Source organism: Phasianus colchicus, chromosome 1, assembly GCF_987193195.1.
Source record: "Phasianus colchicus chromosome 1, bPhaCol1.hap1.1, whole genome shotgun sequence".
NCBI lineage: Eukaryota > Metazoa > Chordata > Aves > Galliformes > Phasianidae > Phasianus > Phasianus colchicus.
Genome location: NC_143436.1, coordinates 182,046,745 through 182,074,652, shown reverse-complemented (window position 1 = coordinate 182,074,652; position 27,908 = coordinate 182,046,745). Strand labels below are relative to the sequence as shown.

At 37.8% G+C, this 27,908-nt stretch overlaps 1 protein-coding gene across 2 annotated transcripts in view; it reads right to left on the bottom strand.

The window, feature by feature from the left end:
- Window positions 1–27,908, bottom strand: part of GUCY1A2 (guanylate cyclase 1 soluble subunit alpha 2) — a 136,985-nt gene that overhangs the window by 7,267 nt on the left and 101,810 nt on the right. Inside the window, exons 7-8 of one of the 2 annotated variants that reach the window (XM_090133902.1) lie at window positions 6,031–6,185; window positions 3,759–4,028 (exon numbers count right to left, since the gene is read on the bottom strand). In XM_090133902.1, the coding sequence (XP_089990028.1) occupies window positions 3,890–4,028; window positions 6,031–6,185 (294 nt within the window). In that variant the 3' untranslated portion in view covers window positions 3,759–3,889. Of the gene's footprint in view, window positions 1–3,758; window positions 4,029–6,030; window positions 6,186–27,908 lie in introns of those variants that run through there. The other variant, XM_031606201.2, reaches the window with a different exon arrangement.

The window sequence follows — 27,908 nt, the reverse complement described above, 5'->3', positions numbered from 1 at the left end:
TAAATCCACTTATCTGCCCATATACAGATAAATACACAAACAGTAGGAAAAAGAACTTATTGAAAATAAAATACTGTGAGGCATTTATGGAAACTCATAGTGTTTTAATTTAAAAAAAAAAAAAAAAAAAAAAAAAGATAATGTAAATACTTATTTTTAATTGCAAAAAAGTAAAATGAGCTCCATGTACAGCATAAAAATTCAAAATCTTGCAGATTTTAATTGATTCTAAAGGCTGAGGGGCAATTCAGGCAGATGAACTGGCAATGACCTCACCCAACTCCATGCAAAATGACCCTCGGTGGCTCCCTGCCCTAATCACATCACGAGGTGGGATACAGGCTGACCATCTTTGCCTACACTCAGGTGCTCGATGTATTGCCTAGCATGTGACAATGGGAAGTAGATACTTGCTTGAAGTACCCTTCTGTAAGGGAAATATGTACTAGAAAAGGTCATATGAGGAAAGAAGAGGAAAAAAGAAGTTATTCTTAAAATAGTTACTTATCTAAAGCAACAATTAAGTTTACCTGCTTTTGATAACAGTGTTGAAGTCCCAAGGCATTATGTTTAAATACTATCAAGAAAACAGAATTAATGTAGATGTATTAAATTAGTATCAGATAAATATTATTATTCAAGGCTGAAACAAATAATTAAAAAGTAATTAATCTTTCTTCTATACTAAACAGGAGACTGAAAAATATGATTTCCCTTGTGTATGGAAAATATGGTAATTTTATTCAGTTCAGGATAATATAAATGAATTACATAAACCTATATCTGGATTTGCCAGTTTACTACAGGAATGGGGAATGTGTTATTCTCCTACTCCTTCCTGGCCACGTATTAAGGGCCAGCCTGGGACCAGTATCTACAATTTCCATGTGTTTCACCAGAAGTTTTACCAGTGCTGTTCAGAGTTTTTCATTCTACCATACTCAGTGATTCAAAGCAACCAGTGCTCTGTAGTCCTTCCGTCAGAAGACCTGTATGTGTCAAGAGAACAAGGTGTTTTGAAAAGAACTGATCTTTTATCACCAGCAGATTCAAAGCACACGTTTGTAAAAGACAGTCTTATACTGCTGAGCTCTTCCCCAGCAAGTGTAACTGGGAGCAAGTCTGCCTCAGGTTCACTGCTGCTGCTAAGCAACACCACATCTTATTTATTTAAACTCTCCTTCTCACACAGGCAGATTATGGACTCATAGGGAAGTGTCTGAACCATTAATAGGCATACTGATGTATGATTATCATTTGAACACTGATGACACTTTGTAATGCATAATTTATACTGTAAAATGAAAGCTGATAAGTATGAGACATGTTTGCAGTATCTGCATGCTTTGTAAGTACAAAATATTATCGGAATCATCATGGTAGACAAATGCATTATGATAAACGCCAGTAATTAAAAGAAATTCTGTTATTTTCATACTAATTGTGGAATTATCTACTTTGTAGAATACTGCTTCTTAGATAATAAAAATATTAAATGAGTAAATGGCAGCACAGAATGATCATAGAATCATAGAATCACAGAATCGTAGAATGGCCTGGGAAAAAAAGGCCCACAATGATCGCCTAGTTTCAATCCCCTGCTATGTGCAGGGTCGCCAACCACCAGACCAGGCTGCCCAGAGCCACATCCAGCCTGGCCTTGAATGCCTCCAGGGATGGGGCATCCACAGCCTCCTTGGGCAACCTGTTCCAGTGTGTCACCACACTCTGTGTGAAAAACTTCCTCCTAATATCTAACCTAAACCTCCCTTGTCTCAGTTTAAAACCATTCCCCCTTGTCCTATCACTATTCACCCTCGTAAACAGCCGTTCCCCCTCCTGTTTATATGCTCCCTTCAAGTACTGGAAGGGTGCTATGAGGTCTCCCCAGAGCCTTCTCTTCTCCAGTTCCCTCAACCTTTCCTCACAGGAGAGGTGCTCCAGCCCTCTGATCATCTTAGTGCCCTCCTCTGGACACACTCCAAGAGCTCCACGTCCCTCCTGTACTGGGAGCCCCAGGCCTGGACGCAGTGCTGCGGATGGGGCCTCACAAGAGCCGAGTAGATGGGGACAATCACCTCCCTCTCCCTGCTGGCCACCCCTTTTTTAATGCAGCCCAGAACACAGTTGGCCTTCCGGGCTGCAAGCGCACACTGCTGGCTCATGTCCAGCTTCTCATCCACCAGGACCCCCAAGTCCTTCTCTGCAGGGCTGCTCTCCAGGAGATCCTCCCCTAGTCTGTATAAATACCTGAGATTGCTCCGACCCAAGTGCAGCACCTTGCACTTGGCTTTATTGAAAGGTGTGTAAGGTCAGCTATAAAGATGTTTCAATTTGCAAGGAATCACCTCATTTGTACATAGCAAATTATATATACACATACAAATTCTACGCAAGAAAAGTTATATACAGGTGCACCAGATTATTACTCATTTATTTAGATAGTACTACTATATTGTGTTAAAATGCCCTTGATCACCTTCAGGAGCTCTGAATAATTTTGCTTTATGGAATATTTTGTAATTGCAATCTTTCCTGGCTCCTCTCAATGGTGCTATTTCCTGACTTCTCCCTATCTGTTCTAATCTTTTCAAACATTCCAGCAGGAATAGTTTGTAATAGCCTTTTCAGGGCTCCATGTACATTCATTTTATTTTCTCAAATACCTTCTGTAAAAGGCTGGTAGAATCTTGAATGATAACTGTCACATTTGAACATGTTTTATTTGTGTTTCTACTTCCTTTACCCCTAACCATGCACTTAGCTTGTTACTTGCACTTAAAGCTCTCTGAATTGATCCCTGATTTTGCAATCGTTTGCAATAACATCACCACATCATCACTCACTTTTTCACTACCTTCCTTTTTTTTTGAAGCTAAAATCAAAATTTGTAGTATTCGGGAAGATAAAATCACATGATGGTCACATTAGGTTAAAGCTTGGCCATGCTGAAACAATTTGACTTTCATCAGCAACCCAGTGGTTTCAAGACATACTCTCATATTATACCAAAATGTCACCTGATACTGCATGGCTCCTCCATGGCTGCTTTGTAAATTGTTTTTTGCTTGCAAGTAGCCATGGGAATCTTTCAGTACTCCTATTCTAAAGACTGTGTTTTCAACAGACTCGAGCAGTCCAACAATAACACAAGGCTGAACTGTTAAATCGCTATATGTTTTTCTATGGATTCACCAGAAAATCAATATCCAAAACCATTCAGAAGTAAACTTTGTGTAAAGAACTAAAGCACAATCTTGTCTTTCTGTCTTTTACTTTATTTTCACAATGTCTATTTTAAAAAAATAACTGGCTCCCTTCAGTGAAAGTTGCTATTGTTCACCAAGTTTTAAAAGCTGTCAGAGTTATACACAACACATGAAACTGTTCTAGATACACCAGTTGATGCTGTGACATTAAGCAGGTTATTTTTTATTTTTCAGTAGAATGCGTAGGCTAATGTCAAAAATTACCAATTTCTTCATTTAGGTCCAGAATTTCAATCAACAGGTACTCAAGGTGCTAACTGGACAATCATGTATGTCCAACCCATTTGTTTTCTGTTTCTGTTGCCCTTTTTATATTTCAATTAAAAAATATATTTAAAAAGACTATTTTATGTATATAAATTAACTATATTATATATTTCATACGCAGCTCAAGCAAGCCAATAGACACTCATAGACATCAGACACCCATAAAATAATTCAGGCTGGGAAGCACCACAAGAGCTTTCTCATCCAAACTATTGCTCAAAAAAAGATAAACACTGAATTCAGACTAGATTACTCAGAGCTCCACTCAGTCAGGTCTTGAAAACATTCAAAGATGTTCAAAGATGGAGAATGCTCATCCTCTGTGCACAGCCTATGCCACTGTCCGGCTGTCCTCATGGAAAAGAGTATCTCTTCATAAGCAGGCTGAGCCTCTCCTCTTTATATCCACTCTCTCTGGCTCTTCCACATCGCCCTGTTCTGGACAGCTCAGCTTTTTGTCCTTGATTATCTCCCCCTGACCAGTGGAGTACGCTGTCAGTTCAATAAAATTGTATATGAATAATATTTCCTATATATTTATAGAAATCTTTTTATTTAAATGAGTAGCTTTTCTGTACCTGACAGTAAGTTAGGTCTACGTTTCTCTTGCACATTACCAGAAAACTGTATGAACCTGCTTCTGCACACAATGCAAAAGTCTGTTCGGATTTTCTGCCTCTTGTTCAATTAGCTACACTTGCGTCCCTTTCCATAAATCTGATCTCAAGTAAATGGGCTTTTCAGATAAGCAACATTTTATTCACAAGTTTTAATTACTTTTTAACTTTTATTTCTGACTGCTTTCTATTTCAGCGTATCAGAAGCTTCAATTCTTGGATGAAGAAATTCCATTTAAAGCCTTAATTTACAGATAGCTTTAGGAAAAGTAAATACTGAGATTCACTGTAAAAGGAAAAAAAAAAAAAAAAGAGAGAGAGAAAGAAAGAAAAGAAGTATTGTTTGAGGAATTTCTTACAGACCTACTGCAGAGGAACAGTCTGAAAACCTGAGCAAAACTGTACTTCAGAAAATTACTTCAGAGTGTAGAAAAAAAGAGTAAGATTTAGATCTCCTGCCCAAAAACAGTGAATATATCAGTCATAATCCAAGCACAAGAAATTCTTATAGTCAAGCTGTCAAATTTGAACAATAAGGAACACCTTTCATTATTTTAGGAGATGTTCCTCATAACCTGATTTAATCAAGCCTTTGCTTGATTATTTGCATAATTTCTTCAAAGAGGCGGTGATTATCCTTTGCCATTTCCAGTCTTTTTTCTTACATTAAGAAAATACTTTTATCAAGTGTCTCTTCACAGTGCTAAGAAACTTTGTCGCCAAGAAAGCACAAAAACTCCTTGGTGTCACTGACAAAACTAAAAGCTTTCTCCTGAACCAGTGGAAACATGCTTCTTTTCATCTACTGTGTACAGCTGGTGAAAAGAAAACCCATGGCTGAAAGCTGTACACAAAAAGATGGCACTATGAGAGACGCTAACCATGAAATAAAAATCATAGGATATCCTGAGTTGAAAGGTACCCATTAGAATCATCAAGTCCAACCCCTGGTTCCACGCAGCACCACCCAAAATCCAAACCTGGTGTCTGAGCACTGTCCAAACGCTCCCTGAGCTCCAGCAATGGGGCCGTGCCCACTGCCCTGGGCAACCTGCTCCATGCCCACCAACCTCTGGTGCTGCCATGAGGCCTTCCCTCAGCCTGCTCTGCTCTGGGCTGAGCACACCAGGGACCTCAGCCACTCCTTGTACCCCCTGTCCTCCAGATCCTTCACCACCTCTGTAGCCTTCCTTTGGACTCCCCCTAATGGCTTTATGCCCTTCTCATACTGTGGCACCCAAACCCGTATCCAGTGCAGGAGGTGAAGCCGCACAGCACAGAGCTGAGGGCACAGCCCCTCCCCCTGCCCTGTGGCAGTGCTGGGCCTAGGGCACCCCAGGGCATGGTTGGCCCTTTGGTCTGTCAGGGTACACTGCTGACACACACTCAACTTGCTGAAATTCAGAATCCCCAGATCCCTCTTCCTGCTCTCCACTCTCTGGTTCCCCAGCTTGTACACTGATCCAGGGTTGCCCTATCCTAGGTGCTTGCTCTTGCTTCAATTTCTTGCTGATGATGATCCCTCAGCCCTCAAATTTATCAATATCTGTCTGTAAGACCTCCCTACACTCAAGGGAATTAACAGCTCCTCTCAGTTTAGTATCATTTGCCCACTTCTGTTACATGGTATTTTAGGTAGCAGCTGCTGGCCCTCCTGTTGTGCTCCTTTGCTTTTGCTGCCTCCGTTTTCTACACGTTCTGATACAAACATGCAAATGAATGCCTGAGAACATCATGCAATTGCTCTTTCCAATTATTCTGCAACCTACTGACTTTGTGCTGTAGTTCATATGCCAAGTGAGGGCAGAGCACGCTTTAAGAACTCACTGTAAACAGACTGTAATAAAAAAGCAGTATGAAAAGCTAAGAGCACTTACTGGTATGTGGTTGGACTGACATTGATGCGACGCGGATGACTTCCTGACTCAAACTTGCTTGCAAGGGTGACATTGTTTCCAAAGAGACAGTAGCGTGGCATTCTTACACCAACAACGCCGGCCAGCACTGATCCTGAGTGAATGCCTATTCTCATCTGCAAAAACATGAGATTTGTGTCAATTTGTCTATTTTGTGCTGTATGTGTTAATGGCATCAGCTCTAACTTACAAATCAGTCACAGCAACCCTGTCAAAGCAATAATAAATCAGAGAATGCAGAGTGAAAGGAAGTAGGCTCCCCATTCCACAAGCTCAGATCAGATGCTGTTAAAAAGGGGAAGAAGACAAACATGGCATCTTTTCACTAAAAACATTTTTGTCTGCTGCTTCTGTGCCCGTTGTGCTGGAGAATATCACAGTCAAAACAGGAATCACAAACAGAACAGAACCAAATAGCCAACTGTTATTGCAATATCAGTAATTTATTTACACAAATAGATACACCACAGAGGTTTTGTCACCAGTTCTGATGCAGGCTTTAAAACAAGACCCAAATTTTCTCAAGCTGGAAGGAAGAACAGTAAAATAGAGTGAATGAATATAGTACTTTTTTTCCATCATTTTTTTCCTGCCAAAGGGCTAAGGCTGATTTTCTCCCTTTGACAGACAGAGAGATAATTCAACAGTGAAGATAAGGAAATTAAGGCACCAGGGATATTAAAAATCATTTCATCCTCCCCAAAATAAGAAGGTATAAATCCAGTGAAAGGAAAAAAGAAGAAAAAAAAAAAAAAGGGAAAAAAAGCCCAACCTTGTAATCACTCCCTTGAAACTGTCTGCGATGTGGATATCACATCCTAAAAGCTTGGAATCACCCTCCAAGGTTCCTTTAGAACAAATAATCAGTTCAATTTATTCATAAATTTTAGCAACCTATTTTCTTTGACAATATAATAATTTTTATAAGTAGGGAAGTCTTTTTGTCTTTTTCTCTTGTTAACTTTATAAAATTAAGAAAAAAGAAAAGAGGCTTATATTACTAGCTTCTGAGGACACTTTTACTTGTAACAACTGTACTGAGACAACATAGAATCACAGAATCATAGAATGGCCTGGGTTGAAAAGGACCCCAGTGATCACTGAGTTCCAACCCCCCTGGTATGTGCAGGGTCGCCAACCACCAGACCAGGCTGTGCCCAGAGCCACATCCAGCCTGGCCTTGAATGCCTCCAGCGATGGGGCATCCACAGCCTCCTTGGGCAACCTGTTCCAGTGTGTCACCACCCTCTATGTGAAAAACTTCCTCCTAATATCTAACCTAAACCTCCCCTGTCCCAGTTTAAAACCATTCCCCCTTGTCCTATCACTATTCACCCTCGTAAACAGCCGTTCCCCCCTCCTGTTTATATGCTCCCTTCAAGTACTGGAAGGGTGCTATGAGGTCTCCTCAGAGTCTTATCTTCTCCAAGATGAACAATCTCAGTTCCCTCAATCTTTCTTCACAGGAGCATGCTCCACCCCTCTGATCATCAACATGCAGGAAACAAATAATAAAACAGAGGATCCAATGGAGACTGATTGAGTGACTTATTTACACCAACCTGTACTTCATTTGACTTATTCAATTCATTTCAATTCACACTTATCACACTGTGTTTTTGTCTAATAACCCCTATTTTTAATAACTGTAAATGTCTGCCCAAATACAAATAAAAAAATAAAATTACTATCTTGTTAGCTTACATACCAGAATATATTGTTGAGAAATCACCCTTAGCTTTATAACCTTGGTGCTTTTGAAGTTCTACGAACATGTGGGATCCCACATTATTTCACTCCCTATAGTTCTTCCCATGTGTCCTAGGCTTTTACCATACAGCTAAGCACCTTCTCATTTTGTTCATCTCTTACATGCCACCAGCAGTAGGTATAGCATTATATTTGCCGTACACTAAGCCCATGCTAACCTAAGAAGACATTGTTCTATACTGTGCAGTATAACTTTCAGCTATCCCACAGGCACCATAAAACCTTCAATCCTCTCAGTAATGCTGTTAATTACAGGCTAGGATTAATAAATAAATAAATCTGTGAACAAACAGCACTTGAATTTCATTGAGCTTTCAAATCTTTACTATAGTTTGAAAGGCAACTGCTGAAATCCCTCAAATACTATATGCCACTGGGCTGGGAAGCGCCCACAAACTTGCTTTGGCTGCAAACATCTGTGCAAATCCATCACATCTACATTATTTTGACAGTATTTAGGAGCACGAAGATTTCCAGCTTTTGCACAACATATTGTTCATTTACAATGGAAAAGAGTGGTACTGTGTCAAAAAGTGAACAAACAGGTCTCCTGAATGTTAGAGAGATAAGGACTGCTCATGTCTGTACCTGCCCTCAGCAAAGGAGCAGACAGCCTTGTTCACACAAAAGTACAGCTTTCAATGAACAATAAAGCACATATTTGCAATGTCTTGTTTTTCTGAGATAGGGGGATTACTTATGTTGTACATAATTTTAAGAGCACAGCCTGATTTTTCTACCCGTACTCTGCACATTTATTAAAGGCTCACAAATAAACCACTCAATGTGACCTCTCCTAGACATGTGAAGGCCAGACCAAAACTATAAGAAAGAGCACTGGCTTTATTTTGCTGTTGGAAAGAGATGAGAGTATAAACTAGACTGGAAGGAAATCCTGGTAGCAATAATAAATAGATGATAGATAGATAGATAGATAGATAGATAGATAGATAGATAGATAGATAGATAAAGGCACTAATAAAATAAAATTAACTTTTACAAATGAAAGATAAAAGTTGTTGATGGCTGGTTTTCCACTTCCACTCTTTAAGAGCTTCTTTTTACACGTCCAGCTAATTCCTTTATCATTCAGGGATTAAATGACAGAGAACTTTACTCAGGATTTCCAAATAGTTGCAAAACTGTTAGGCTGTCCTGTTATTGATTTTGATCAATGTATGTCCTCACACTGACAACCAACATAATGTATTAAAATTCATATTTCCCTTCAGTCAAAACTGAGGAATTTCATTAAAATTCTTCCTCTATCTTGTGTATTTAGAGGAGTAAACAATGTTCCAAACTGTAATGATACCTGAACATTTATTATTTTTAAATTATTCTTCAAGGTTTTTAAGCACATGGTGCTGTGCAAAAGTATCAGTGCTTAACTCAGAAGAAAAGAAAGGACACTGGATATATTCCCTGACAGATGGCAGTATGAAGAATTGGATGAGGACATGATAGTGAGGAATTATTCTTTCTGATAAAAGGCAGAACAGGAAAAAAGACAAGTCCATGGGTATCTTTGTCTGACAGTAAGGAGTACCTGATGCTGTAAAATGCAAGCAAACTTTCTCACTCAAACTTTCTCATTCATGGTACATGTAATCCTTCTCCTGGTAAGCCCACGGCAAAAATGCACGACGGTTTCCAAAAACATCTCTCTGTGATCTTTATTTCAGAGATTTCCAGAGCCAAAATAAATTCTTCTTTTGTAAAGGAAAGGTGTTTGTTGTTGTCGCTTCCTCCTCAAATATGAACCATGATCACATTTCCTGGGAGTGGTAGTTGATGCAATATGCAGTACGAGTACATATCTTTCCCACTACACACAGAAAAGGACCTTAATAAGCAGTTTGCACACTCCGAAAAACATACTCCAATGCTTGAAAGAAAAGTCCCAGATTGCCTGACAGGTGAACTGCATGCAGATGGCGTCAAAACCCATTTTCATATAGCTGCCTGCTTAATGCAGAGCGTGTGCCAAAGAGGTAAGGGCGGGCTGGAAGTAGGCGACAGTTTCAGCAGCAGCAATCCTGCATGCAGCCAGCCTGAAGGATTTCAAACCCAAATAATGTGACTAGCTGGCAGCTGCTCAAGCTTTGTGCTGAGCCAGTAGCAAAGCTCAGGCAATACGAAGCAGGACCTGCAGGGAAGTATTTCCAGGCACATGGACATCCCAGGCCAGCATTTAAATACCACTGAAGCACTATGCTGATCATGATTTTGGACATCAATTTCAATAATCAGAGAATCACAGAACCATGTGAGATGGAAGGTACCCTTAAAGGCCATCTGATCCAACTCTGCAAGAAGCAGGGACATCTACAGCTAGATCAGGTTGCTCACAGCCCCATCCAGTCTGACCTTCAATGCTTTCAGGGACGTGGCATCTATCACCTCTCTGGATGACCTTTGTCAGTGCCTTACCACCCTTAATTTAAAAAACATTTTCCTTTTATTCATCTGAGCCTCCCCTCTTTCAGTTTGAAACAATTACTCCTTGTCCAATAATATAATATACTACATAAAATATACTATACTATAATATAATATACTATATATAATATAATATAATAATTATTATAATATACTATATTATATATAATATATATAATATACTACAATAATATAATATACTATATATCTGTACACTTCCATTTCTCAAACAAGCGCTCATCACTTTCTGCCCTAACATACTGAGCAATATTCAGTGTTTAGGTATAAACTTTCTTTATTCTGTCCCTGTGGTCACCTTTAGAGAGTCACCTCTCACAGCATGTTTTAGGTATTAGTCCATGACCCACTGCCAGATCCTCTCAAACAGAAAATGCCCAGTTCTATAAGATCTTATCTTCTCTAATATTTGTGGCAACTTCTAATAGCACTCTCTCTGAATCTCAACTTATGCATTACACAGGAATATTTATTTGTAAAATGTGTTACTGCAAAATAGACTATTCAAGGCTCGGAGCTCTAAAATCAGGGCACACACTGGTGAGTCAAGGTTTCTTTCTACTCCTTCAAAGAACTGCACGTTGACAGGACCGACAGCTATGCCCTGACATATGCCTTAGTGTGGGGGTTATCTGTATTCTTAGATAGATTTATAAATATCACAGTGTCTTTCTGGAAAGGGACATATGACAGCACAGCTCACTACAGAATTGTTGCCAAGGAACAGACCTGCTCAGAGGAAAATTTAGATCATTTTGAATTTCACAAGGTGTTCTATTGAACAAAACCACAGGATACATTTCCCCTATATTTGAATAACATTAAAAGAAATGAACATGGCTTTTTTTCTAATGAGAATTTCCTAGATTTCTTATTCATAGACTTATAATTATTTAGCCTGTCTGAAATAAGAGACACAGAAAATTATACATGGAAAAAATAAAATACAATAATGAACAAACAGATTGAATTTCTTTGATCAATAAGTCTATGAAATATTTATTGGGTAAAGAAATTGTAGTTTGTGTGAAGGGTAAACTACTTTACCAGTGTGATCCACATTATATATGTACAGTACAGGCCATGGTCTTCTTCTACAGTCATCTCCGTTGAATGAGGAACAAACAACTGCGAAGTATGTCTTTGTATAGAAGCCTCAGATATTAATAAAATTTATTTTCTCCTTCCCTTATGTCCTTCTGCTATGATCTAAGGGAGCCCTTCTTTGAGCAGTGTTTCCCTAAAACCTCTTTTATTCTATGATTCTGTATTTTATGTGCTATAATGGAAAATGTTATCGCTATGAGTGTTTATCAGCAGTCTGATGTATAATTAGATGAAGTAAAAATCAAAGACAAAGTGTCAGTTTTGGGATTCATCAGTTCCAGCCTCAGGTTTGTGTGGGGTGTTTTTTGTAGTCAAATCCTATCTTCACACGCCATCTGAATTCACTATGGGATTTCTCAAGGTTTTGGTTACAAGAGAAGATAGGTCTGACCCACCTGACCTGAAACGATTTAGTACAAAAGGATAATGTGGGTTGAGGAGGATAAAGTATGTACATGAGAACTTACAGCATTTTGAACGGAGGAGTAGGCTCTGTGTCCACCCCCTAAGACTGCAAAGAAGAGAATAGCATTAATGTGCTTCATAAGCTGCTTCTCCCTCACCAACTAAAATGTTGCATTTCTTTTTTGATATAGCATTCAATCAAAAATATTATCTTTTGTTTAGCTTTTAATCGCAATTTTCACAGCAGGATTTTAATTACTATGTGAAACTGTGTGTTCAGGCACTTCAAAAAGAGCTAATCATTCAAGCAAGCCCACATACCAGTGGAGGATTTTTCCCAGCCTCCTCTCCACTGACACCCAAAAAAAGAAAAAAAATCATCAGAATGTTCTGTTTGAGCCTTCGTGTAGGAGGACATCTTTGTCTCACAGTGCCATCATATGACATACACTGAATGGATTGGGTGATATTTTAATGAGGATGAATGACACATGCTCAAAATATTTAAGGGAACAAAAAAAACCCTCTGTGCTAAAAGAAAAGTTGGGTAAAAGAGTTTTAACCTTAAGAAACAGTCTTTCATACTTTTGTTATTTTTTTCATTTAAAATAGGTTTCAGCTAATTTCAACAACCTTGAAGTTAGTGATGAAGTTTGGTAGCTTGTTTAAACTAGACTTCTAGACTCATTCTAAAGCAAGGAGATAAATAATCCCAAGGGCACACTTTTTCATATTCCAAAACTGGCACCTGGAAAGAGCTGGAATAATCACCCCTGGAGGTGCTCAACTCTTTTGGTGGAATAGAGGGGAGCTCTCAATGGTGAGTTTAGCTTGAACACCTGACACACAGACAGCTAAAGATAAGTGTATCCAACTCTGAGAATGATGCTTAAAATGAGCTACACTTCTGTGCATAAATGAACACAGAAACAGATTGCGATGGAGAAGCCACTGTCAGAAAGTCACTCTACATATGTAGAACAGCAGAAACTTCTTCAGATGTTTTAACATAATGGTCTTTGAATTTAGCCCACAATCTCTGTAAATGTAAAAGGAAATGACCTTGCAATGGAAAAGTCCTACTTTGTCTTTTGATGACACATGGATGAAACTCATGTTGATCTGCTTTGAGAAGACCTTTAAAACCTGTAAGCAAAGATCTGCTGCATAACAGATTTAAAAGCTACAGAAACCACTGACATATAAGAATCGTGTAGTGTTATTATTACAAGCAACATTATCCAGCCTACATACAATAATGATGAGTCTGTATTGAGAAACTACCCGAAGGCATTTACACTGCTAAACAGAGCTAAACTGGTGCCAATGTCATTTAAATCTTTACCAATGCAATATGTGTTAGTAATTTCTTTACAATTCCTATATATTGCTACAATAAAAACTAAAAAATTGACTAGGAACCCATTCCTGCATATAGACACAGTAGATTGCACAGAAATAGTTAAAAGGCAAGTTTCACAAATATACCTGTTGATAAGGTGGTGAAAGAGAGAAAACAGTTCTTTAGTCAACTCTCAATCTTACATACAATATATACAATTAAACTAAGACAATTATTGGAGTCAAATCCACATGTGCCCTCTTTGGAAATGCAGTATACATAAATTCTGAAAACAGGGTGATTGAAGAAATACAGTAAGTCAAGGAATGACTAGGTGGATGGTAACATGCTAATAATACCCCAAGCAATGCTTACTGTTCTAAGTTATCAGAGCCAAAAAATAGTTCACTTCCTTATTAAGAAAGGTGCCTCATCACAAGGATTTGAATACTAAACATCTAGAATGACCACAGCCTCTTTCCTGTGCCTAGCTAGAGGATAAATTAGCTTCTTCTTGGGTACAGAAGGTTTCCATGTCACAACAGGAACCTGTGTATACTTTAAAGCAGTCACGTTTCAGTCGTACAACATCTCACAATATTACACAATCTTACACATCACACCTATCTCTAAAAAAATAATGATTCTGTGTTATTTTGATTGCTCATCTCTTCTTTTTTAAGAACTTCAATTTCTATAGACTTTACAAAAGACAATATAAGAGCTACATTACAATTATGATTTTTGTAGAATTCACTCTGCTCTTAAACCTGGAGCAAGACTTCAGAATTTGCAGGTAATTATAAGTCTAAAATGCATTTGCAACTGCATACAAAGAGAAAAGAGGCTCTGTGATCATACTTGTCTTTCAGATAGGAAAGACTATTGAGTTGAGGAAAACTACATCACAGAGAAAAGGGAAGGAGCATGAAGAGAAATGGTTCTCCTTTACAGTGAATTGACGATTTTAGTGCAGTGTTCACACTCTCTTGATTCATAAATAGATGATACTTCATCAAGTCAATCACATTTTTTCAACACTACAAAACAAGTATAATAGCAGCTAGCATCAGAATTCAAATACTTTTCTGCACAACTCTTACCTTCGTTGGAAAACTACGGTAAAAAAGAAATTTTGAATTAAAATAGTAAGTGACATCAGTGAAAAGTCACACTGTAACTACTACAAAATGTAACCCTGTTTTACTCCTATACTTAAGCTGCAAAGCTATAAGCAATGCCTGATTGCCACTGTACGTCAGATGTAGCACGAATGAAAATGAACTAGTAGTTTACTGCTTATTTCAACTATTTCACATAAAAATTTCAACTGCACAGCAATTTTAGATGAATAATTAGTATAAATTTGAATGTTTTCATTACTGGAGAGATTTGAATCTTATTTGCAACTTCTTTTTCAGAGCAATTAGTAAAGAAGACCTGATGATACAAAGAAGATGACAAAGCCAAACGTAAGAAAACAAATTGCTCTGCAATGAAGATGAATCACTTATGGGAACGAAAGTCTTCAGTGTGCACTCTAACCTCTTTCCTTCTTTTATTCGCTGACCTTTCCCCTCTCTGTCATGCACTCATTCCCCCCCTGCAGAAAAAATCATAGAAAACAAAGCATGGGAACATATACTTTTGGCTTTGACAAGTGTGTCCTATAAACAATAGTCAAAGTTATGAAACATATGTAATAATTATAATTTCCTGTTTGTACGTTATGAAGTTTGTGAGTACAAGTATTCAAACACGTTAATACGCTTAAAGAAAACCTCTGCCCATCTGCAGAACATTTTATCAACAGATTAATTCTTCTGTAATCCACAAACATATACACACAGAGATAAAAGCATATCTGTGCACGTGTGGAAGTCCAATAGAGAAAGATTAAAAGAGTTTAAGCCTGAATTATCCTTGCATGTTCATTTGAAAACCTCTAGACAAATTAAACAGTGATTTAGTTCTGGATGGAGTAGCAGAGGACACCATGGCATTTCTAAAAAACTGTTGTCACTGCTGCCCAGCCAACCTGTAACTCTGCTAATTGGGTGAGTTTGGGAGCTGAAGGGCACAGATATCTGACCCTGTAATTTACTTTACCAATATTATTATAAATTGCTTCTTTCTTGCGATTTCTCTTGTCTGATTGTGCTTCATTTGGAACTTTTCCAGTCAATTTTTTCCATAAAGCTCTCTCTCTTTGGTCATCCTTTTGTTAACTTCTTTATCTTCCATCCCTTAGCCCTTTCCTCCCAGATACATGTAAGATGTTCTCTTAGAAGAGTGCCTTTACTCCCTGGTGAACTGAGGTTTTCATACTCCACATACATGTCAGATATGTAATTGGTATAATTGAAAATAGGAGTAAAGTATAAAAATTCTTCTCTAAGAAAAAGAGCAACCAACTTGGCAATACTTCTCCCTTAAATCACTTAAATAAATGTTTGCCTTTAAAAGTGAATTCAGCTTTTATTTGATGATACATAATCAAATCAACCCCAGAAAAGAAGCAGAATTAAAGCAATGTTCAATCACCTTAAATAAATCTATATCTCCAAAGTAGGAAAACAGAGGAGAAAAGAACGAGTAGAAAGTAGTCTTTAAATTTATAGGTTTCTTAACTGTATGGAGATTTTTGAGATTAATATGGACTGTTTTGTAAGACAGTGATTTTAGTATGTCATCTGCAGAGACCATGCAGTCCAAATGAATAAATAAATTAGCAACTGAACTTACTAATAACATAATAGTACTTTCAAAATCAATAAACAACAGAAATCACACTGGAAATTTAAATATAGTTATGACTACATAGAGAGGAAAACCAAGAAAATTATATTTGATATTATTGCTTAGTTAGTCTTAATAAATGAATAGAAAATGGTCGGAGAGAAAGAAATCATTAGACATTTCAGAGTCTGTGGTTTTATGAAGACTAAGTCATACCAATTTAATCATTCTTATTCACATTTAACTTAAGTTGAAACAAAGCACATGAAATACACCTGAACTTTGTCTTTCATTTACTTGTGCCTAGTAAATAAAAATAAACCATGCCAAACTTTATTTACTGTGTACAGCAATGATCTGCAATAAAGAACATATATTTTAAGTTCACTGATCACACAAACTGAATTCATCCAGGAATACTCTCCAAACTAAAAATGCACAATTCAGTAGAGAAAATCAGAAATTTCTATTAGATATCTGCTAGGAGACAGCAAGAAGAACTTAAGTTAACATGCAATCTGGTCACATATAGAGAGTAATCTGGGGCCTACAGCATTATAATTAGAGTCTATGTAGTTTCTTCCTTCAGAATTCTCAATTACCTACACCACAAATACTAAGTTAAAATCTAGGTACTGTCAACCTGAATGGAATCAGAAAAGTTCAATAATCTGCTTCAAATCCTTTCAAATCCTTGAAAGGATTTGATGGGGGGGGGGCAAAGAACACTAAATATTCATACCTTTGCTAACTATTTCTCAGTAGTGGGAACATGAGAATCATTTACAAATATCTGCAATTTGTTACTGTCAGAGAGTGAAATATGTCAGATAAATATTCAGAGAAACTGAGGCCTACAAATTGCAGCCAGGTCTGCATACATTAACGCCAACAAACTCCTGAGGAAACTGTGTTGTTATACCATACAGGTCTTTAACACATTATTCTAGTTCTGCTAATACACTTCAATTTTACATCAAACTAGCCATGTTATTTTGGCATTGTCCTTTTCCTCATCACAGACAATCACTGTTAGGCTGTAGTTTGGTGGTTAATTCTGCTTCATATGGAAAAGCATAAAAACATACTCTTTCATGTGAAATGTTTTGGCAGTTATACATTCAGAATCCACATGGATGAGAGAATGAGAAGAAAATCCTTTCACTGCTTCACTAAAGAGCAGTAACTTCCAAAGTAAAACGTATCAACATATTACATTGATTTTGGTTCAATAAAACAGAGCAGTTTTGAAGCAAGTGCCTTTTTATCCTCTTTTCCTCTACACTGCTTGATTTTAACAAGCAGTTTAGATGCGTATGAAGTAGGTGCATAGATGTCTGTGAGAGAAAATTAAAGCACTAGCTGTGCTCAAAGTAAGGAAGACTCTCATAGGCATATCAAGGTGCAAATCAACACTTCAGATCACGTATAGAGGAGGCATTCAATCAAAGAAACAAAATTAGTCCAAGTGAGAACTCCAAAACATTGAGAGTAGAAGTAAGGGCCTCATCCACTGATCTTTTGTAGTGCTTAGAATCATAGAATCATGGACTCATAGACTCACAGAATTATAGAACTGCAAGGTTGGAAATGACCTGCAAGATCATCAAGTCCAACTGTCCTCCCATTACCATTGCTACCACAAGCTACTAAACCAGATCTTGCAGCTCCTCATCCAGATGCCTCTTAAACACTGCCAGGGACAGCTACTCCACCACCTCCCGGGGCAGCCATTCCAGTGCCTGACCATGCCTGACCACACTCTGAGAGAAGTTTTTCCTTTTGTCTAATCTACATCTCCCCTGGTACAACTTGTGGCCATTTCCTCGGGTCCTGTTTGTGACCTGGGAGAAGAGGCCAAACCCCTCCTCATCACAACCTCCTTTCACGAAGTTGTAGAAGGCAGTGAGGAAGAAGACAATCTATTTGATCATCAGTGATAAGAGCAAGAGACCAAGCCTAACTACCTAATATTAGCCACACAAGGCTATGATTATGCACTGAAAAATATACTTTCTAAAATTCAAATCAGTGAGTGACATTTTAGAACAATTAGTTCATTGCTAATAAAAACGTTATGACTGTATTAGAAATATTCAGGTCTGAAATGTAAAATGAAAACAATGACATCTTTAATTAGAGTTGTAAGGCCCATAAAATTATGAGATTCGCTTCTATAAAATGCTGTAGACGAACCTTCAGTGAGATTAGTCAAAACACATTTAAAATTTCTCTTTGCAAAATTGTTTAATCCCAGAAGCTTCCCACATGAAGGGTTTGGCTTCATACATTTCAAAGCTGTTGCATGTTAAATTCCAATTACTTTATAAAAGGTAGGCAGCATGAGCACAAAAGGTACTTGTAACAATAGACTGCATTGTGGTGTGTCTCAGAGATTATTATAAACCAGCTACTATAGTGGACCGTGTCTGATTACTCACCACAATTTTTCTTCATTTAGTTTGTAAGCAAATCTAGGGAATCCCAATGCTCTTCTAAATAATGCCCATGGGAAAGAAGAAGTGTACATTTAATTAACGTATGTTTAAACTATTCAACATGCCATTAAAAAAAAAAAAAAAAAAAAAAAAATTAGACCAATGTATGAAGTACATGTTAATCAAGAAGTAAGTACACTTTTGTATTCATCATGAGGAAATGCAGTCAAGCAGACATGAGATCTTTGTATCTCATTTTTTAATTTATTTATATTTTGCCAGCTCAAGAAAGGCTGTTTTTCCATTCCAAATAGCTTAAAGGTTATGTCTGCCCTCTAAGGTTTCAGTAAGGCATAGAGAATCCAAATTAACTTCAAATGGGCTTGTTGAGATCTGCCTCAGTATAACCCCAAAATAGACTGGGACATCCCAAATGGCTATAAGGACTAAAGTCCTGACTCAAATTGCAGCAGTCACCAACACCTACAAAAAATACCAGAAAAGACAAGTACAAAATTCATCTCTCTCCTCATTGCCAGCATGTTTCTGATCTTGTCTTTGTCCATTTGTTCAAAGCTAAGCATTGGATGGGTTCCTCAAATGTTCCTTGGAATAAAGAAAGGCTTTTCTTGTAACACACACACATGAATTAATGACAGTATATTTGATTGCAGCTACTTCTTCCTTCATCTGCCTTCCTGGCTGTAAGGACAAGGCAGTAAAGAAAAGTCCTTAAAATGTAACTCAGCAGCGAAAGTCCCTCCTCCTCTCTATGCAACTTCGACTCTACTTAAACAAATGAGTTCAGTAGAAAAATGGCATGCAACATTAAATACTGTCTGTAGGAACAGAATTTCTACTTCGTCTAGAGACTTACAGAAACCCTCCCCAAAAATGATTTATAAAAGCAGCAGTTGTGATAAGGCGCCTTTTCTGTGGAGTTTTCAAATGCTGCTTCTGACATTGCCTCAGTTCGCTCTGATAGCATTTAAAACAGACGGTGCCATCAAACCACATGATTTGGGCTGACTGCATTAGCACCCAGTTAGGCCCATGCTGACACCAACAGCTGTCTGGGTACTTGTAGCATATCTCCTGAATTGCACAAAAAGCAGTATTCAAAGCTCTTTACTGAGTCAAAGGTTGCCTGAGAAATTATTTGGGTCAAAGACAAGGTAGGGTAGCAGGAAGGCATGTCAGCTGGTGAGTTCACAGCGTGCTATAGGATGGTTACAACGCCTGGGTTTACAGATTACAGCTATGGGGAAGGGAGGAGAGGCTGTAGCAATTAGAATATAAAACACAGACTTTGGGGCATTCATAGAAAGGATGGCAAAGCCTGTTTAGCCATATTAATCTAGTTTAAGTGTTGTAACTCCCCAAACCTAAAGAACATAACCTGTATATCTGTGCATAATCACATGATGTAAATGATCATTTTTCTTACAGAAGGTATCTCATAAGTAAAGTTTCAATGCTGGATAAAACAAAGGAATGCATCAGTCGTTTCCTCATTTTTAGAATCTTGTCCCACTAAATTGGGAGCATACTCAGGAAATAGTTGCAACAGAATGTGAAGGCATTATGCATGATACTGTCATTATGGGGCAAGACATATCAGGAGATAGATGGATTTAGAATTGTCTGCAAACAGACTGAATTAAAATGAACGTTTTATCTCCATGGCAAAATAAACTATACTCACATCTGGATAACGCCCACATCCTGCTGAGGAAGACACAACAAAGCATTTTCTTACTGAACAGGAAGCAGCAGTACAACTGGTAGCGCAGATCTCTCTCACACCAATTTCCACAAATTTCAGTGTTTTATACTGCTTATCAACCTGTTGCATGATTCTTAAGCACACAGGCTTGGCATTTATAGATGTACAATCACTAACCAAGTTTTATTGACTTCTTTCTGCTTTTGCTGTATTGGTATGATTAGAGGAAGGTAAAGAGAATAATTTTCAGGAATTTATCAGGGTTTCATGTTGTTTTTCTGTCTATAGAAAATCAAATAAAATGTTTTCCTCTGTTGCAATTTGGCCATACAAACAAGCATCTACAGAGTGATTTTTTGGGTTTCAGATGTCCTGTAAACATAGAGAAGGAAGGAAGGAAGGAAAAGGAAGGAAGGAAGGAAAAGGAAGGAAGGAAGGAAAAGGAAGGAAGGAAGGAAGGAAGGAAGGAAGGAAGGAAGGAAGGAAGGAAGGAAGGAAGGAAGGAAGGAAGGAAGGAAGGAAGGAAGGAAGGAAGGAAGGAAGGAAGGAAGGAAGGAAAAGGAAGGAAAAGGAAGGAAGGAAGGAAAAGGAAGGAAGGAAGGAAAAGGAAGGAAGGAAGGAAAAGGAAGGAAGGAAGGAAGGAAGGAAGGAAGGAAGGAAGGAAGGAAGGAAGGAAGGAAGGAAGGAAGGAAAAGGAAGGAAGGAAGGAAAAGGAAGGAAGGAAGGAAGGAAAAGGAAGGAAGGAAGGAAAAGGAAGGAAGGAAGGAAAAGGAAGGAAGGAAGGAAGGAAGGAAGGAAGGAAGGAAGGAAGGAAGGAAGGAAGGAAGGAAGGAAGGAAGGAAGGAAGGAAGGAAGGAAGGAAGGAAGGAAGGAAGGAAGGAAGGAAGGAAGGAAGGAAGGAAGGAAAAGGAAGGAAGGAAGGAAAAGGAAGGAAGGAAGGAAAAGGAAGGAAGGAAGGAAAAGGAAGGAAGGAAGGAAAAGGAAGGAAGGAAGGAAAAGGAAGGAAGGAAGGAAGGAAGGAAGGAAGGAAGGAAGGAAGGAAGGAAGGAAGGAAGGAAGGAAGGAAGGAAGGAAGGAAGGAAGGAAGGAAGGAAGGAAGGAAGGAAGGAAGGAAGGAAGGAAGGAAGGAAGGAAGGAAGAAAAGAAAAGAAAAGATTATTTTTTTAAAACATTGTTTAGCTCTTAGTTTTCACTTTGATATTAATGTTATGTGGGCTGTGTAAAAATGAAGCTTGCTGTTAGGATTAGAAAGAAGAACATTCAATTTCATATGAACTGCAATTTTTAAAACTTTTTATGTGAAACAAAACTGAGGTCAAAATATGAAATGAAGAAAACACAACAGCCACAAGAACATCCATTATGCTATTTTGAGGATTATGGTACTGGATTACCTGAAGTGTGAGACACTGAGCTTTGCCTAATGCAAGTCATTGAGTTTGAATTTAGTTTTCTAAACTCCTCTTAACCAATAGTTGATCTGGAATGGATCTGGGTGAGATCTGAGGCACTTTTATCCTTCCAGAACTGTCAGCTTCAGAAAGCAGAAATATTAGAATCACACCATCACAGAATATCCCAAATTGAAAGAGTCCCACAGGGATCAGCATGTCCAACCCCTGTCTCCATAAAGGACCACCCAAAATGCAAACCCAGTGCCTTAAAGCGTTGTCCTTGAACTCCAGCAGCTTGGGAGCATGCCCCCTTTCCTGGGGCCCTGAGGAACCAGTTCCATGCCCACCATCCCCTGGTGAAGAACTTTTTCCTAGCAGCCAGATTTACTCTCTCCTGATGCAGCTCCATGCTATTTCCTCAGGTTCTGTTGCTGTGATCAGATAGCAGAGATCAGCGCCTGCCTCTCTGATCTGCCTAGAAGTAATACATGTCACAGAAGAATTAGAAGAATCTGTGTTTTCCAAAGCATGCAACCTTTAACAAAATGAGAAAAATAAATAATAATCTCACAGGATCACAGAATGGTTGAAGTCAGAAGGGACCTCTGGGTCCCACTGGACCACCTCCTGCTCCAACAGGGACACCCAGAGCAGAGTGCCCAGGCCCACATCCACATGGTTTTGGAAGATCCTCAAGGAAGAGACCCCCCTCTGTGCAGCCTATGCCAGTGCTCCATCACCTGCACAGCACAACAGTGCTCCTGGCGTTCAGAGGGAATCTCCTGAGTTTCAGCTTGTGTTCACTGCCTCTTGTCCTGGCACTGGGCACCACTGAGCAGAACCTGGCTCTGTCTTCTTTGCCCTCTCCCTTCAGATATTTATGGACATTGACGGGATCTCCCTGAGCCTCCTTTTCTCCAGGATGAGCAGTCCCAGCTCTCTCAGCCTCTCCCCATACGAGAGTTGCTCCAGTCCCTTCATCATCTTGGCAGTCCTTTGCTGGATTTGCCTTTAGCTGGCACTACTTAGGGAAAAGTCAAAGGAAGATATACCTGATTTACACTTCTATGCTGAGTTACATCGAGCTTTATAGGATGAGTATGTAGAATGCCATGGTTAGCCTCCTTGGAAACTATATTGGAAAATGTAAGTATATTATAGTTTGCAGATTAGAGAGTATGGCTCTGTAAATTTGTGTAGACGTAACTGGAGATACAGTCCTCTGCTATGAGAAAAACTTTTCTTTACTGTGCAAAAAATGCATTTACAAACAAACATTTTGATTTTGAATGGTTCATTTCTTTCTAGTCATTCACAACTGAAAACTTACTTTACAGGAGAACTGATATTTGCAAAATTAATCTCATCTCCTGTAAACAATAGTGTTCTTGTGTGAACGAGAGTAGTCTTTATTATTTATCTTATTATCATTCATTCAAATGCATTATAAGTTTATGCTCTGTACAGCTAACAAGGATGTCACATAATTTAGGTAAACAATGTACACAACGTTCACAAAATGCAACAAATGGAAAAAAAATCAAGGAAGAGTTATGAAATCAGAAAGGCTAAAAATTCTTTGGCAAATGCTCAGAAATAATGAAAGCTCTGAGAGTAGAAGAAGGATGTTATAGTCTCCTCAATATGTTTATGTAACTAGCAATTTGACAAGCTCTCCACTGAGCCACTGGGGAGGAAATCGCAGTGTATAAGCAACCATGAAATGCTGTAGAGTGACCAGACTGAAATAGATACCATGACCTCATCCATACCAGACAGAATTTTTGCACTTTTTGTTTTGTTTTGTTATCTGAGCTATCCTTGATATAAAATGTTCCATTTCTTCAGAAAAAGAACTTGACTTCAGCTGTAGAGGTCTGTGACCAGAAACAGGCAATAAATCAGATAAGAATAAATGAACAACTATGTTGTATCAGACTGAAAGACCATCTAGTCCAATGATGTGGCTGTGAAAATACACTTGAAGAAAGAGGACAGTATGCAAAGGATGGTACTCTGAAGACAAATGGAGTTAAACAAAGGACTCACTGAAGCCTGTGAAAATTCTTTTCATTTAGATAGAGAAAATGTTTCAGGACAAAAAGAATGTAATCGTGCTTTTTTCTTCACAAAAGTTTAAGAAAAGGTAGACTGTAAAACTGAATATCAAATACCTTCCTAAGAAATGCAAGGCTTTGTGGTGTATAAAAAGAGAAACAAATTTAAAAATAAAATTTAAAAAAAACTTCAAATCATATTTTAATTTTTACCTTTGAGAAACTTCTTACAAAGTGAAATGGAGACTGGTGTTTTGGACTTAGAAAATACCAAGCTGAGTGGTACACTTGACACAACTGTCTACTTTTTTTACTTTGAGTAAATTCTTGAAGACATACATACTTATTATACAAAGGAAAAATTTCACTTTTTCTAAATATGTCTAACAATGTCAGCAAACTGATACTCAGAAATGGTATCTTCAGCACAGGAACTCAAAGACTGAATAAAGGTGGCTAGATACATAAGATTTTCCACTCAAGTCAAAGGACATGAGCTCAGCTCTCAAATCACTAGGATGTACAAATATATACTTAGCTAACCAAGTTTAAAATCAACCAATTACCCAAAAATCCTGGACTATTTTTCATAAAATAGATAGGAATTGTTAGCAAGATCAGAAATGATTATCAATGGTATTTCCTAAGTTCAAGCAAGCAGTGTGTTTTGCGATTATAAACCTTTTAGTAATATTGAAAAGAAAGTACAATAACAAGTTGCTGAAGATGGTCTATAAAACAGAAAGCTCTATATACCGGGTAAACAAAGACAACCACAAGATGCACTCAAAAATCAGACAATAATAGATGAAAATCCTATCAAAGAGAGCATAAAAACACCTTTTACAATTGACTTTAGACATTTTAGATTTGAACTTAATAATGACTTTCATTGTCCTCCTGGATATGCCCTTCAGTAGTTTGATTTTCAGAACAAAAAACTCATTTATTTACTGACAAACAGATCACCTCCAGAACATGGCATTTTTGGTGTTTTGGTTTTCCTTTCAGGAAAAAAAAAAATAAAAAAATAAATTACTGAAATAATAAGAAAATATTTGTGCCATTGTGCCATTCTTTCTTTGCCATTGTAACTGTCATGGTTCAAACAGCTTAAGTAAAACAGGTTGATGCTCTCAACAGAAATGAGAGCTGTAATTCAGTGCTGTTTGTGGCCACAGTTTAATTTCTAAATGACCAGCCTTCAGAAATAACAATAACAGAGTAGTAACAGCAATTAGTTCCACACCAAAAGAGCCTTTGAAAGGTTCTTGCAGCTGAAGATCTACCTATTTTTAGGATATAATCTTTTCTCTTTTTTTTTTTCCTTATTAAGGTAGCTATTACTTCTTTTCATCCATTTTCTAAAAGTATCACAAATAAACCTTCTACCAAGTAAGCTGTCATGGAGAGAAAAACAGGCGTTTTGCAGAGATGACAGAAAAGGTGTGTTTTTAACAAGTATGGACTTAATGATACTTTCCATTCAAATGATATAAGATTTGTCTCTGTTTTCACAGAAGACTGAATATTTACTCTTTTATAATGAACATGTAATGCTTCCGGGATGAACATCAAATTTCAAGAATATATCACCACTTTAGATAAGCATTTTTTAATCAGTTTCTGTCTCTTGAAATTTTAAGATAACAGTGGGAGCTTTAAGCGATCTTACAGTATTTAGCTGAATATCAAGATTATTCTGCTCACTCCAGGAAAGCTTCATCTCAACAAGAAGAGGAATGAAATTATCCAGGGCCATGTGTTTTATAGAGTGCTTCCCCTTTCCAGGAAGGAGAAATGAGATCTCAGAAACATACCATTTCCCACCTCCCTCTTACAGACTGATTCTTTTTCCTTTAAGAAAGCTTCAACCCAGACAAAAATCATATCTTCCTTTTGGATAATAGTTACTTGGATCCATCAATGTTCTAACAGCTGGAAGAAATTCCAATATATCCTAAGACATTTTTGTTACCACTTTCCTCTTTCTTTTTATTGCCCTAATCAAATAGCTCAAATTCTAGGAAGAAGTAAAGTAGCCCTTTTATTAACTCAGCATCCTTAAAGTATTTTGACTTGTTTCTTCTCCTTTTCTGTTCATAACTAATGATTCTCCTCTCCTCTCCATTTTTTAAATATTAAAGCAAAATTCAAACTCAGACATGAAATATACTAAAATACAGAGATTATTTTGTCTAAATAATAGCTCAGATTATTTAATATAGAGTCTCTGAAATTGATTACTATACTGAATGACTTCTACCCTAGTTTGAACAGAAGAAGCTCTTGCAAGTTCCTCTGAAGTATTTTTTCCAAAAATACTCTGTGTCTCGTATGAAGGGAAGCTGAAATACCATTAAACATTTATTTTATGGATGTATTTATGACAGGAAATGCATTCTTTCATAGGGAATGAAACTATTCTAAAACAGTTAAACAATGCTCTGAACTTGTCAGCTTCAAACAGAAGGCCAAGTATTACCCTTCAGCATCCACCCCACATCTGAACTGTTTGCTCAAATATAGCACAGAGCAGTGACTCACTGTTTAGCACCACATAATGACAACAGTTAAGTGACAGAGCTTTTTAAACAGTGCTTAAAACAGCAGACTTTGACTTTTACTCTCAGAATTGAGTGTCTTGTGGGGACTAGAGGAAGGAAAGCAGCAAATTATTGTTAACAAATACAATTTATTTTTTTTTGGTTTTGTGAAGGAGATGTTGACAGCTGTCTCTAAAAGTCCCATAACTAAGGACAACGGAGTATGGAGCCTGAGCTGCATAGAGGTTACATATCTACAGAATTACACAGTGGGGCTGAGAGAGACAGTGTTCTCCATGGGACAGCCCAAAGGTAGCTCTTGTGGAATGCTGCACAAGGCTCTGCTGGCAATCCAGGGCCAAAAAAGACAAGGGTTACTGAGGTGCTCTTCCTTGCACGATGGAAAACTTTCCATATGAGAGCTCTTTCTGCAATGAGTATAATCCTCCCAGCAAAAATAGATTAGCAGAAGGAGTAACCCACAAAATGGACAAAATAACTAGTCTGTCATTGGGAAGAAAGTAGAGCTATGCCTTTTAAGTGCATTAGAGAAATTGGTGCAGCAAAAAAGTACATGCAACTCAGCTTCATTTTTTAATTGTTGTCTTTCTATTTCCAGTGGACTTCACGCAGTAGGAAACAAAGGAGGGGAGAAAAGAAGATGGAAAAGAGATCCCTTCCTGCATCTTTTTTCTCCTATCAAATTGATGGTGAAAGCAAAGGGAGCTGTGTTAGCACTGTCACATAGCACATCTGTTGTGCCCAAGCTGTATTACCCAGGAGGATGTGTTACTCCTGCAGACTGGAAAGCTTCTAGAGATATACCATCTCTTACTTTTAAAGAAAGCTCAGATCAAAGGAGGCAGATTTGCCTTGTTCACCACTAAACTCCACAGTTTAGTGGTTGTAGATAAAAATAGTTGGATGTCCCTCCTTGAGCAAGGAAGTTAGATCAGATCATACAAAGGTCCCTTACAAATTCAATCATTCAATCATTCTGTGATTCTGTAATTAGGCAGCTTCACTCTTTGGAGGCTTGCATGAAAGAAAGAAAATGAAGGGACAGTGGTGATTCTGACAAGAAAATACTCCAGAGCCTAGAAAAGACAACATACATGTCTGAAATGACAATAATGGAGGTTCCTCATTCCTATTACTGGCACCATCCAGAAGAAGCTTCCTTAATTTTAAGATGCAGACATCTTGAACACTGGAGTACAAGGAGAGGCAGATGCTGCAGCAATGCAGCATAAGGTAGGCATTTCCTCCCTGCATCCTGTCTGTGAGAAAGCCAGTGACTATTAACTCAGCTGGGAGGTAATTCAAACCTAGCAGATTTTTCTGTTCATGCATATATGATTGGACTGCAAAAAAATCCAATAAAACACTATTTTAATGCAAAAATTAGATCTTGTTTCTCAGTGCATTACTACTTACTTCCTGTGACTCCTCATAGGATTGCATATGATAATATCACTCACATCACTAGTTTTTTTGTGCAGTGTTTTCCATCTCTTTTGCATCTCAGAAGAGAGGAAAAATAGTTTGGTAGCTGATAACGGAAACCTGACTTCTAATTCTTATATGACAGGAAGACATGACAGGGAAGAAGAGAACAGACATTTAGAAATATGGACCCTTGACTTAAGAGAAATAAGAGTTCAAAACTCAGCTACCATGGGTTCCCTAACTCAATTCTTTTCCTTTTCATGGATAACTTTATATATAATTTTGGGGTTTTTTTTTGTGTGTGTTTGTTTGTTTTTCTACAAATGCATAACACCATTATGCATGTGGGGATTCTCACTTTTTAAAGATTTTCATCCACTGTTACCTCTGTGAAGATGTAACAAAA